At 37.1% G+C, this 12325-nt stretch overlaps 3 protein-coding genes across 4 annotated transcripts; 1 reads left to right on the forward strand and 2 right to left on the reverse strand.

Moving 5' to 3' along the window:
* The first annotated feature begins 163 nt into the window (after positions 1-163).
* Positions 164-2013, forward strand: UGT71C4 (UDP-glucosyl transferase 71C4). The gene has a single exon (NM_100599.4). The coding sequence runs from the start codon at positions 368-370 to the stop codon at positions 1805-1807; it is 1440 nt and encodes a 479-aa protein (NP_563784.2). The 5' UTR covers positions 164-367; the 3' UTR covers positions 1808-2013.
* UGT71C3 (UDP-glucosyl transferase 71C3) lies at positions 1999-3762 on the reverse strand. Its single transcript, NM_100600.4, has one exon. The coding sequence runs from the start codon at positions 3581-3583 to the stop codon at positions 2153-2155; it is 1431 nt and encodes a 476-aa protein (NP_172206.1). The 5' UTR covers positions 3584-3762; the 3' UTR covers positions 1999-2152.
* Positions 3763-3848: 86 nt separating this feature from the next.
* On the reverse strand, positions 3849-7422 carry AT1G07270 (Cell division control, Cdc6; the record flags this gene model as incomplete). Of its 2 annotated transcripts, none has more annotated exons than NM_100601.3 (16): positions 3849-4194; positions 4292-4381; positions 4514-4609; positions 4731-4793; positions 4921-5010; positions 5113-5194; positions 5383-5432; positions 5549-5599; positions 5725-5798; positions 5914-5973; positions 6066-6172; positions 6251-6360; positions 6432-6506; positions 6594-6814; positions 6895-6988; positions 7081-7422. In NM_100601.3, the coding sequence occupies 16 exons, from the start codon at positions 7300-7302 to the stop codon at positions 4162-4164; spliced, it is 1518 nt and encodes a 505-aa protein (NP_172207.2). In that variant the 3' UTR covers positions 3849-4161. The 2 variants fall into 2 exon arrangements, with proteins under 2 accessions (NP_172207.2, NP_001322699.1); NM_001331686.1 differs by having other exon boundaries at positions 3925-4194; positions 4292-4395; positions 7081-7302.
* Between the last annotated feature and the right edge of the window lie 4903 nt (positions 7423-12325).

The following is a 12325-nucleotide window of genomic DNA, read 5'->3' on the forward strand; positions in this document are numbered from 1 at the left end:
CCTTAATTACCAACCACATTCTAACACTCACATGACATAATTATTGTTAAAGTAAATGTCAATTACAACCAAATTTTTTTATGTTTTCTTAAGTTCACGTATATCTCCATTTTTTACATTTTGTTGGCTTGATAAATACACATGCATCGTTTGGTGTTGATGGATGACCAATATTTTCTCTTATTATCACAAAAAATTAATTGATTTTTTTATGGATTTTAGAAATTTTCATTTGGTAAAGGACTGGTTTGCATTACAGAGAGCTCCATGAATCAAAGACTCACACGACACCACGACACCAACTAACACCACTTCCACATTTGTCTTACTCCAAACAAATCTCAAGCCGAAGTAGAAAAGAAGAGAGATGGTGAAGGAAACAGAGCTAATCTTCATTCCAGTTCCATCCACAGGTCATATTCTCGTCCATATTGAATTCGCCAAGCGTCTCATCAATCTCGACCATCGGATCCACACCATCACTATTCTCAACTTATCCTCACCCTCTTCTCCTCACGCCTCCGTCTTCGCCAGATCTCTCATCGCTTCCCAGCCCAAAATCCGTCTCCACGACCTTCCCCCTATCCAAGATCCTCCTCCATTCGATCTTTACCAAAGAGCTCCCGAAGCTTACATAGTAAAACTCATCAAGAAAAATACTCCTCTGATAAAAGACGCCGTCTCCAGCATCGTCGCGTCGCGTCGTGGAGGCTCAGATTCGGTTCAAGTCGCCGGTTTGGTTCTCGATTTATTCTGCAATTCATTGGTAAAAGATGTTGGCAACGAGCTTAATCTTCCTTCTTACATATACCTTACGTGTAACGCTAGATACTTGGGGATGATGAAATATATTCCGGATCGGCATCGGAAAATCGCATCTGAGTTCGATTTGAGCTCCGGCGATGAAGAATTGCCGGTTCCGGGATTCATAAACGCTATTCCGACGAAATTTATGCCGCCTGGATTGTTCAATAAGGAAGCTTACGAGGCTTACGTAGAGCTAGCGCCGAGATTCGCAGATGCGAAGGGTATTTTGGTTAATTCCTTCACGGAGCTTGAGCCGCACCCGTTTGACTATTTCTCTCACCTGGAGAAATTCCCTCCGGTTTACCCGGTCGGACCGATTCTCAGCTTGAAAGATCGAGCGAGTCCGAACGAAGAAGCAGTCGATCGGGATCAGATCGTTGGGTGGCTCGATGATCAGCCGGAGTCATCGGTGGTGTTCCTCTGTTTCGGGAGCAGAGGAAGCGTTGATGAGCCGCAAGTGAAGGAGATAGCTCGAGCTTTGGAACTCGTCGGCTGCAGATTTCTTTGGTCAATTAGAACAAGCGGCGACGTCGAGACGAATCCTAACGATGTGTTGCCGGAGGGGTTCATGGGCCGAGTAGCAGGCCGAGGTTTGGTATGTGGTTGGGCTCCACAAGTGGAAGTGTTGGCCCATAAAGCAATAGGAGGATTTGTGTCTCACTGTGGTTGGAACTCCACGCTTGAAAGCTTATGGTTCGGGGTTCCTGTCGCAACGTGGCCGATGTACGCAGAGCAACAGCTTAACGCCTTCACGCTGGTGAAAGAGCTTGGGCTTGCGGTGGACCTGCGGATGGATTACGTGTCGAGTCGTGGGGGTTTGGTGACTTGTGATGAGATAGCCAGAGCCGTACGATCTTTGATGGACGGTGGAGATGAGAAGAGAAAAAAGGTTAAGGAGATGGCTGATGCGGCAAGGAAGGCTTTGATGGATGGAGGATCGTCTTCTTTGGCAACTGCTCGATTCATCGCAGAATTGTTTGAAGATGGTTCGTCGTGCTAATGCAAATGTTGGTGCGATAATTCGTCATGCTTACTTATTTGATACCAAAAAAGACACATGCTAAGTTTTTAAAACTAAAGATTTTTCTTTTCACTACTTAAACTTATATGTACAAGTGAAATACTGTACTTCAAGAAGCAAAAACTATGGCAGTCTTTATGGTATATGTTAGTCTGGAAGGTGCTATTTTTCAATCAGTGATTCAATTTCTTAGGAATTTTATTTAAGTTGATGTCTAAACTTAAACCGACTTTAACCAAATCCAAACCAACCTGAAATTGTACCCAAAAAAGTTAGAAGCGATTGAAAACAAAACACGCACGAACGACGACGTTTATAATAGAACTAAACATCTCCGCCGATCAACTCGTCGAGAAATCGTTTAACCGCAACAAACGAAGATCCTCCGTCCATCAAAGCATTCCTCGCCGCTTCCGCCATCTCCTTCACTCTCTTCCTCGGCGTATCCTCACCGTCCATCAATGATCGTATGGCTCCCGCGATCTCCTCAGCTTTTACTATCTCTCCGTACGCCGAAACGTAGTCTAAACGCAGCTCCACGGCTAACCCTAACTCCTTCACCATCGAGAATGCGTTTAACTGTTGCTCAGCGTACATTGGCCACGTGGCGATCGGAACACCGAACCATAAGCTCTCCAGTACAGAGTTCCAACCGCAGTGAGACACGAATCCTCCGAGCGCTTTATGGGCCAGAACTTCTACTTGCGGGGCCCAATCACACACCAATCCCTTACTGGCCGTCCGATCGAGAAATCCCTCCGGCAACAGATCGTACGGGCTCGCTTTCTCCGTCGGATTTGTACGTATTGACCAAAGAAACCTGTGGCCGGTGAGTTCCAAGGCTTCAGCTATCTCTTCAATCTGCAGCTTGCCAATGATTCCGAGGCTTCCGAAGCAGATATACACAATTGACGACTCCGGCTGGTCCTCGAGCCATCTCATGATCCGATCCCGGTCCGATGCGTCCAGATTTGGAGACGGACGATCCTTCAAACTAAGAACCGGTCCGACCGGGTAAACCGGAGGATAGTTCTCATCAAGACGAGCGAAGTAATCAAATGCATTCTGCTCAAGACATGTGACTGAGTTTACCAAAATGCCCTTGGCTCCAGGGAACTTCTCTGCAATCTCGACCCAAGCCTCGTAGGACTCTCTCACGAATAGACCTGGAGGCAAAACCTTCGTCGGCACGGAGCAGACGTAGCCAGGAATTGGATGTTCTACGTTGCCGGAGCTTAAATCTAGCTCAGAAGTGGTTATGCGATGTCTCTCAGGGAGATACTTCATCATACTTAAAAACCCAGCGTTACACGTTAGGAAGATGTAAGAAGGAAGGTTAAGCTCGTTTGCCACTTCGATCATTGGAACACAAAAAAAATCGATAACCAAACCGACTACACGAACCGAACCGGATTCTTTACGTGAAGAAACTAGAGTGGAGAGAGCGTCTCTGACTAAAGGAACTGTTTTCTTGGTGGACTCAAGAATATAAGCTTCGGGAGCTTTAAAGAAGAGTTCCAATGGTGGAGGGTTTTGAACATCAGGCAACGCAAGGAGACGGATTCGAGGCTGTGAAGCAACGAGGGACTTAGCGAAAAGGTGGGCTTGAGGAGCGAGAGGTAAAGCCCAGTAGAGGATGGTGATGGTGTGGATGCGATCATCACGTTTGATGAGAGATTTAGCGAATTCAATGGAGACAAGAAGATGACCAGGGGATGGATATGTAACGAAGATGATCTCTGCTTCTGCTTTCATCGTCTTCTTCTTTCTTCTCTCTCTATTCTTGTGTTTAATGCTTCCTTTATTGTTTTTGGGCTCTATATTGATATTTAAACAAATGAATGAGGGATGGCTTTACTACGCATGCACTGATACACGTTTTAGCCGCCGTCGGCCGTTCCATCATATTTAATTACACATTTTGCCAATAATTTGTTTAGACTCTCGAGTTTACTATTTACGCTATTCTTTAACGAAGTGTATGATGATAAAACCAAAGAGATAGGTCCAGCACGAGAGGGAAAAAGCTAACCACTTTTACTGGAAAAAGAAACTAAACCCACTACTTTACCAACTCTTTTCAGTCTTTCACAGCTCACACACATCCTCCCAGGGGATAAAAATGTATACTAATATATGGCGAGACCCTACATACATATGCTAAATGATGAATGGGAAAAATGTTATTAGAATACCTAATTAGGCTAATTTTCACTAACTGTCCGAATAATATTAATTGATGGCCCACATAGTTTACTATCTATGGTCTTACAACTTAGTTGGCCATTGTTTTCACCAGATGTTTTCCTTTGTAAGAATGGAGTTTTTTTTTCTCACAGTAGACAGTTGCGGAAAAATCGTATCTCCTGTTGATTGATGTTTAGACTTAGTAATTTTATCTCGAAGGAGTGTTTATTAGTAGTTTTAAGGATTAGCAAAAAATAAAATAAAAAGGCTGTTTACCTGCAGAGCAAACGTGATGTCTGATTCGTCTACTCTCAGGCTAACTCTCTTTAGCTTATCCCTACGAGCTTGACCGACTTTTAATATCCCCTGAAGCAACAAACCTACTTTTGATCAAAAATCACTCTTTTGAAGAAGTCTTAACTATCATCAGTTAACAGATGAAGTATACCATAAGCTTCTCGCCATCAGAAAATAGTTAAAGAAGGCAATAATAGTTACCTGATCGTTTAGCACTGTACACATGTTAGTGAACTCTGTGATTCCAGCTGGAGAAATCATCCAAGATTTACAGATTTCTAGATATAACTTATTAAGCTGCAGTGGAAGTTGTGAGAAGGTAGATGAGTCATTTAGGAGGGAGATGAGTAATTTAGGACAATTTTTTGGTTTGAACTCAATGAAAGTTATGGGTTTTGTTTTCTGGACGAAAATTTACCTCTCCAACGGTTGCATCCTTTTTGCTCCCTCTGAAAGCCTTTGCAGCAGCACATATTATGATCTGTGAATTGTGTCAAGAGAAGTATGTGATGACTCCGGTTAGATTCTGTAAAATCACTCTTGCTTAACTATGGAAGTTTTAGAACATAAATGTAATTTTAACATGACTCGATGTGGATGCAACTTACTTGTTGGTGTTGAGGAAGAGACTGAATTGTCTCAACTACAGGAGATTTAAAAGTCTTAGATAATGCAGCAGCCATATGATCCATCCTCACCTGCAATATTGAGGACAATAAGACCAAGGTCTATAAGACTATAACCATCCTTGACCTTGATATTAGATTCGTATCAAAGAAAAATATACAAATACTACTAACCACTGAATCATCTGGAGTAGGACCTTGTGATTCTGGACCAGTTGATCCTCTTGTTTCTATTTCTAAGATTTCAAGAGCACTTCTGAAAATTTGAATAAGAGGAGAATGTAAGATTTCTGTTCGCTAATTGAGAGTCAGTATGACCATTAGTTAGATTAGCAACTACTACATTACGTATTGACGACATAAGAATCCCAAGCACTATCTTACTCACATTTCAAATAATAAGAACAAACTCTGTGAAGAAAAACTTGAAAATGTTGAACTCACCTGCAGACACATAGTGCCTTTCTCATGTCACCTGATGCTGCAGCAACTTTCTGGCACAATGCAGATAAAGTAAACATCAATAATTGATGGGTAGATGAAAGTAAGATTGACTCATGACCGAGAGAAAATATTAGACTAGCAAGGATATGGAATCATGGATTCTTACTCTGGCACAGAGCTCCAAGGCTTTTGGTTGAAATGCAACATATGAAAGAACCTGTCAGAACCGAGAGCTTAAAAGTTAGTGAGACATATACAGAAACAACATAAAATATTATTTGGTTTATAGATTTTCTGACACAAACAAGACACCCTAGCATGCAACAAGGTAGAATGTATTACCCTAAGCCTCTCCTGTAGTATCCTAAGGATCTGATCTTTAGAATAAGCACGGAATGTTATAACCATAGGTTTGCCTGCACAAGAAATAGTAGAAATAGCAGCTGAGGAGTCAACACTATGTTTTCAAAGTTGAGACTTTCAGTGCACATGCAAAACTATAACAAAGTTACACGGTTATGAAATTCTCACAATTAAGGGACTTCAATTTTGGAAGGAAACGATCTGCAAGGTCTATTGCATTTGCTACACCTGGAAATCAAAAACGACAGAGTAAGTCCCAATTGCATATGAACAGAGGAAATAAATGCATAAATCGTAGCTGAGACCGCAAAAGACAGTACCTATAAGTATACACCTTGAAAATGGCAAAGTTGTAAGCATGAAAAGATCATAAAGGACTCCTCGGTCTTTTGTGATTAAGTAATCCATCTCATCTGCAATTATTAACCTGGAAAAGAGTTTGAATTAAGATAACACTGCCTTGTTTCAGAAATATTGTTATGTAATCAAAGCACAACAACCGTACATCATTCTTGAGCTGGAAGATTCTTGTTTTTGAGAAAACAAATTCTGAAGATGTTGTAGAGGTGAAGAGTTGGTGTTAGCATTCTTGCCAGGCTTGATTTCACCAAGAATCTAACAACAAAATAAGCCTATAAGCATCAATATTAAACTGAAATCAAGAACTCTAAGGTCTATAGTTATACCTTGCTGAAAATATCTGTTGTTTTACTCAGCGACGTGCAATTCACAGACAATGTATCCACTGGTGGCAAACCTGCCTGATAAAATGCACCAATGTTCAATCTTTCCGTCGATGACATTGCTTAGAAACTTACAAGTTATGGTATAACTACAAAAATCGATACCTGAGTTGACCAATCACCAACTTGTTGTACTACTTTCTCCATGGACAGTGATTTTCCAGTTCCAGGACAACCACATATGTATAAACTCCCAGCCTTTTGCTGATCTATGCAGCCTTTCACAAACTCGAAAATCCGAATTTGTTCGTCCTCACGGCAAAGAATTGTTGATGGTGCTTTGGACACGTGCAATGCCTCTTTCACAGCTCTCATTTGCTCTTCATCTATAGACTGATATATATATCATCATCACATATGATTAACATAAGACAATTGAAGAATCTAATGGATCACGTTGGTTTACCTCTAGGACTCCACTTAGATTTAGTGCCTAAACAATCAGACACAGCCAAATTCACTGGATATCTCAGAATTTCATTAGAATCTTCCACAACTTCCTGCAAACAAATAACATCTGAGGATTGATACTTATTCGTTTCCCTAAAGAAACTTGATCCCACAATTGAACTTATGCACATCAACAATTTACCTTTTCTGACATTCCGGGATTGGGAACAGAACTTGGTAGATGAGATTTCAATTTCTTCGGCGTAGAGACTGAATTACCAGACACCGCCGCTGAATCCGATCTCATCTTTCTCTTCCGCGGAATCTCATATGCGGCAGATTCAAGGCTCTCGGATTTCACCGTCGTTCCGATGGCTACAATATGCTTGTAAGAAGACAAACTTGTCCCGGCGTTGGTAGGCATCGTTGTTAGGTCACACAAGGAAATCGGAAACGAAATTTGGCAGAGGAATTTACCCGTGCTTGCGAATCAATCTCTTGGTCGATACTACTTTGTGTAGGAGCGAGAAAGAGATGAAATTTGATAGTAGCGGGAAACGTGAATCGCGACATTTTCGTCTCCCGCCTTTGTTCTTCTGATGCCCTTTTGAACCTACCCAGTTTCGACTAATTTTTATTGGGCCGAATTGTGTAAATGGGCCAATTGTTCACGCTGAAATTTGCTTTTTGTTTTTGTTTTTGTGAGAGTTGGATTTAAGATCCAAATACTAGTAATATAATTTATAGTTTTGTTTATTTGATATTAATTGAACAATAAAACGACGTGACGACCAAAAAAAAAAAAGAACAATAAAACGACGTGAAGAATCAGACAAACGACTCAAAGTGGTCTACCTCTTCGTCAACTTTTCTTTGGGCATAAAATTGTCCATATAAGTCCGCTGATATTATATCACAATATGCACCAAAATAGAATATAATGTAAAACAAAACAAAAAAGAATTAAGGCTGAAAGAAGATAAGAGAGTAGCATTTTTGCCGTGTCGCTGCTTCTGCCAGTCTCCCTCTATCTATCTCACTCGCTCTCACCATTTGAAGATAATTTGGCCATAACATCCTATCGAGAGCCACTACGTAGACTTATATTTCGTTGTAATAAGCTCGTATGGTGTATATCCTTTTAATATTTCTTATTGGTTGATTGAAAGAGTTTCAAGTATAAACGCATTAGTTATTTCAGTTGACATTAATTAAGACAATTCACTATAGAAATTCGATTTAAACTAAATGTGAAAATTTATATAAACAATTGAAAAAATACCAAAACCTTCTTTATATATGTCTTATGTGGTTAACCAAAGAATTAGTGTTTTAATATATATAAGACTAGATCATAACCCGTGCTATACAGCACGGGCATTAATATTTTGTATAAATTAAATTGTATACTTTGTTTGAATTACATAAGAAATAGTATAGTATAAAAATGATGCCATAATATTTTTCAATGTTTTACTATTTACATATAATACTGCATTGGATTGACTTTGTTTAAAAATGTTATTGTTATAATAAATACAACATATGTAATTTTAAGTAAATGTGTAAAATTTGTATAGAAGTTATTTTGGTAAGAAACATGTTTCCTTTGTATTAGAGGATCTAATTTTTGGCCTAACTTAGAATTAGTTTTTGTATAGTATTTTGGTTATATTTGTGGACCTAATTGGGGCCTATATTAGATTATCTTTAATAGGGCTGACGAAAAAACGGACCCGATAACCAACCCAATACCCGAACCAAAAAATCGGGTTAGGGCGGGTTAAAATTTTAGGAAATTTCCTTATTGGGTAGAGTTTTACTAAACCCGTGGATATCCGATTGGACCGGAAATTACCCGTTATCTAAAAAGAGTATTCAAAAACCCAAACATTAATTTAATATCTAAAATATTAATTATATGATATTATTTTATTTGATTTTAAATATATAGTAAACTGCGAGTTGTATATGTTTTCTTGATATTATTTATATTGTTTAGTGTTTAAAATTATACACTTGTATTTTGATTGTTAATTTTAGAGTTTCACCTGTAGTATACCATCTTATATTAATATCGATTTAAACCCGTCAATTCTAGGATTTTCCAGCTTGTATTAAAAATTGAATCACATCATACACATAAAAAAATCTAATATGTTATTAATTATTGTTGTATATAAGATTATAAATTCTTAAAATAATATGCATGAAATTGAATATAAATATTTAAATTATGACCCAGTACTTAGTAATAAATTTTCTTAAATCTATTTTTGACCCGTTATAATATTTTTTCATGTATTGAACAGTTTATATTCGTTTTTAAAAGTTTAAATTATGGCATATGCGAAAAAACTCTAATTATTTTTTTATAACGATGATATTATTTTTTCGCAAAAATAGAATCATATAAAGATGAGAGGTGAACTATAATAATTAATAAAAAATTAATATGATAATTTAGATATCAAATCTAATTTGTTGATTTTAATTGGTTAATTTTTTGAAAATTAATAATGTATTTCGTTTTTTAATGAAATTTAATTAATTAAATTAGTATTTGACTTTTTAATTTTTAAAGAGATGAATTAATTTACTCTTTAAATTTTATTTCTAATGGCATACCTATATAATTACTTACAAAAAATAAGGTTACATTTAAAATGTACTTCCCAAATAATATAGTAGGATTATATATTATGATGAGTGCAATTTTTCGAAAACCCAAGCATGATAGTTATACATTTCCGTACTAAGTTGTCCGTCATCGTTCGCTTATTTGTGCATAGTTACTGTCGTCCTAACATGGTCGATCGTTGAATTATTTTTACTATTGTTTAAACGATAAAGTATGGTATACGATGGAAACAAATACGATACATTTGTTTAGCATTTGTGCCGACATTGTATTATGTAAGTGCAATCGATGAACAACTTTTTAGATGATATGTATATCAGTGCATGGCTCATTTTATCATTTTCCATTTGTTTTACTTAACTCAAGATTTTGACATTTAGCATTTGAATCTAATGGTTGTCTCACAACATTCCATTGCTGATTGTCAATTCTCCAAAAGCTATTACTTTCGTTCGATAAATTATTCATACAATCTTATAAACACCCATGATGACCTAGCTTTTCTAAAATTGTATTTTTTACCAAACATGAGAACCTTGAAATATCGGTTTTATTTCTTACAACTAAATCAGGTTCAAATTGAGATTATGAATATCCTAATTAAATAAGACTAAGGGTCCACGATTTCAGGCCACCGGTCCAGAGGCTCTGGTCCGACTCTGAGAAAATTGTTTGGTCGGCTGATTGGAGAGTTTACGTATAGAGTAAACATGATAAATTCTTATTATTTTCAGTCGGCAGCACAAAATCCTATGGCTATTTTCTAATTTATTATACTAGCTAACAAAGTCAACCACTTTTTTTTTTAACAGTCAACTAATATGTTTTACAAACGTATATATAGTTATGGACAATAAATGCTCTTTAACGTAACAAAAAAAAAAGTTTTAGTAATTTAATTTAGGCACACTAAATAATATAATGACAACATCAATATATATGTGAGAAAATTAAGTTATGACTCGCCTAATTGCATCTATTTAACTACTTAAACAGAAGATCAAGAAAAAACGAGCCAGAGAAATTTGCACGTGTAAACGTCAAAGGTTAAAAACGCTTCGTTCACTAGCATGTGGTGTGATTAAACCAGCATTTCACACGTGGGGGATCTGCGATTCTATAGCAAAGCAAAGATCAACGGGAATTCTGTAATTACACATGGGACTACTAGACAATTCCGTACATATCTATTGTTAAAGCATATTTAGTAAGCTAATGGAATTGTAATAACCAGAAAATCAAACATGATACAAGAGAAGCACATCGACAAGGACATGAACTAATTAAATACGCAGAGGAAACTGAAACTAACAAAAGAACAATAAATATCAGCCGTTAATAAGATATCAGGAGTGGACGTTGCCGTCAATTTCTTCTTCACCACCTTCGCTCTCTTTAGACGCTGCTTTCCCTAATGACGCCAACTTCCGTCAACTTGGTCCTTACCGGTCACAAGTATCACCACTCTCCGGTCACTTCTCCTTCCTTCTCGACCGTCGCTTCCTTACCCTCTCCCTTCAATTGCTACGTTCCAACAAAAAATATTTTGTTTTCATATCATATGGTTTTACTTATTTAACCTTGGGAATTCTGTCGCTTCTTCTTAATTAATTTGATATACTTTTACATGCATGCAGATATTGCATCTACGCGAATTGTTTCCTATACCGCGGTTAATTATCATTAACTAGTTAAACGATTCTTGTCCTGCAAGATCGTGTAATTAATATATATGTACTTTGCAAGAAAGATCGTCAATGTGTCTTTATGCAATGTATAGTTTAAATTTATGGAACTGCATGTATAGCAGCACTCTGCTGATAACAGAAGTTAGGTCAATAGCATGTGCAACATGTGATCTTAACAAAGACATTTTGGACTTGAGCATATTGTTTTACTCCTATTGATTGAAAAGTTTTGAAAATATGATTCAGATTAATTAATATGATAGCAAATGTTGGATTTTTATTTAGTCAATTAATTCACCAATATGTTCATTGTTAGAGAAAAAAAAAAAACTGAACAGTGACATGGCTTTCATAAAAAATCACGAAATCAGTAAACCATATATATTTTCTAAAATTAATTTTCAACACAGAAAAAAAGAAACACTCTCTCAAATTAGACTTTTAAAACTTCATTCAATTGCTTTTTCCCCCCATCCGATTCGCTTGAAGCCTTGAACCACTAAAATCCTAGGTGTGCGGTTACTTTGGTTTATTACTAGCATTATGGTGATGATTACTTATGTGGTATGAGAGTATTAAACACAATTGCCATTTTCGAAAGAATTCATGTGTTTTTGACTTTAGACGTTTGAATCTCTCATTCAATGCATTTCATGTTTGAGTTGTTCTTATACAGAAAATATTGGATAAATCCGAAATAACTGTCAGATATACAAAAATGTCAATATTTCATTATTGTGTCAAAAACTCTGACGTCATTTCCAATTTACGGAAAGTTCCATAGTCGACTTTTGTGAGATTATGAATACAAAAAGATTTTTTTTTTAACATTAAACACGGATTGGAAAAACGAGTTAAGACGCAATTAAACTTTACCTTACTAAATAAAAAGTCGTTGCCAGATGACATGGACACGAGGACCCCACTTTATATGGCCTACCTTTTATTGCCAGGCTGTTATTATTTTCCCTCTACTATTGTAATTTTTACTTTCCATTTTCCAAAAATTTGTCAGATCGTTACGATTAAAGTGGCTCATTTAGAACCGTTGGATCTAAAAGAAAAATCTGCAAATAACTCCCGGTTTTCTCTCAACTCATTTTCTGTAATGGGTGCCA

The sequence above is a fragment of the Arabidopsis thaliana genome, assembly GCF_000001735.4.
Source record: "Arabidopsis thaliana chromosome 1 sequence".
NCBI lineage: Eukaryota > Viridiplantae > Streptophyta > Magnoliopsida > Brassicales > Brassicaceae > Arabidopsis > Arabidopsis thaliana.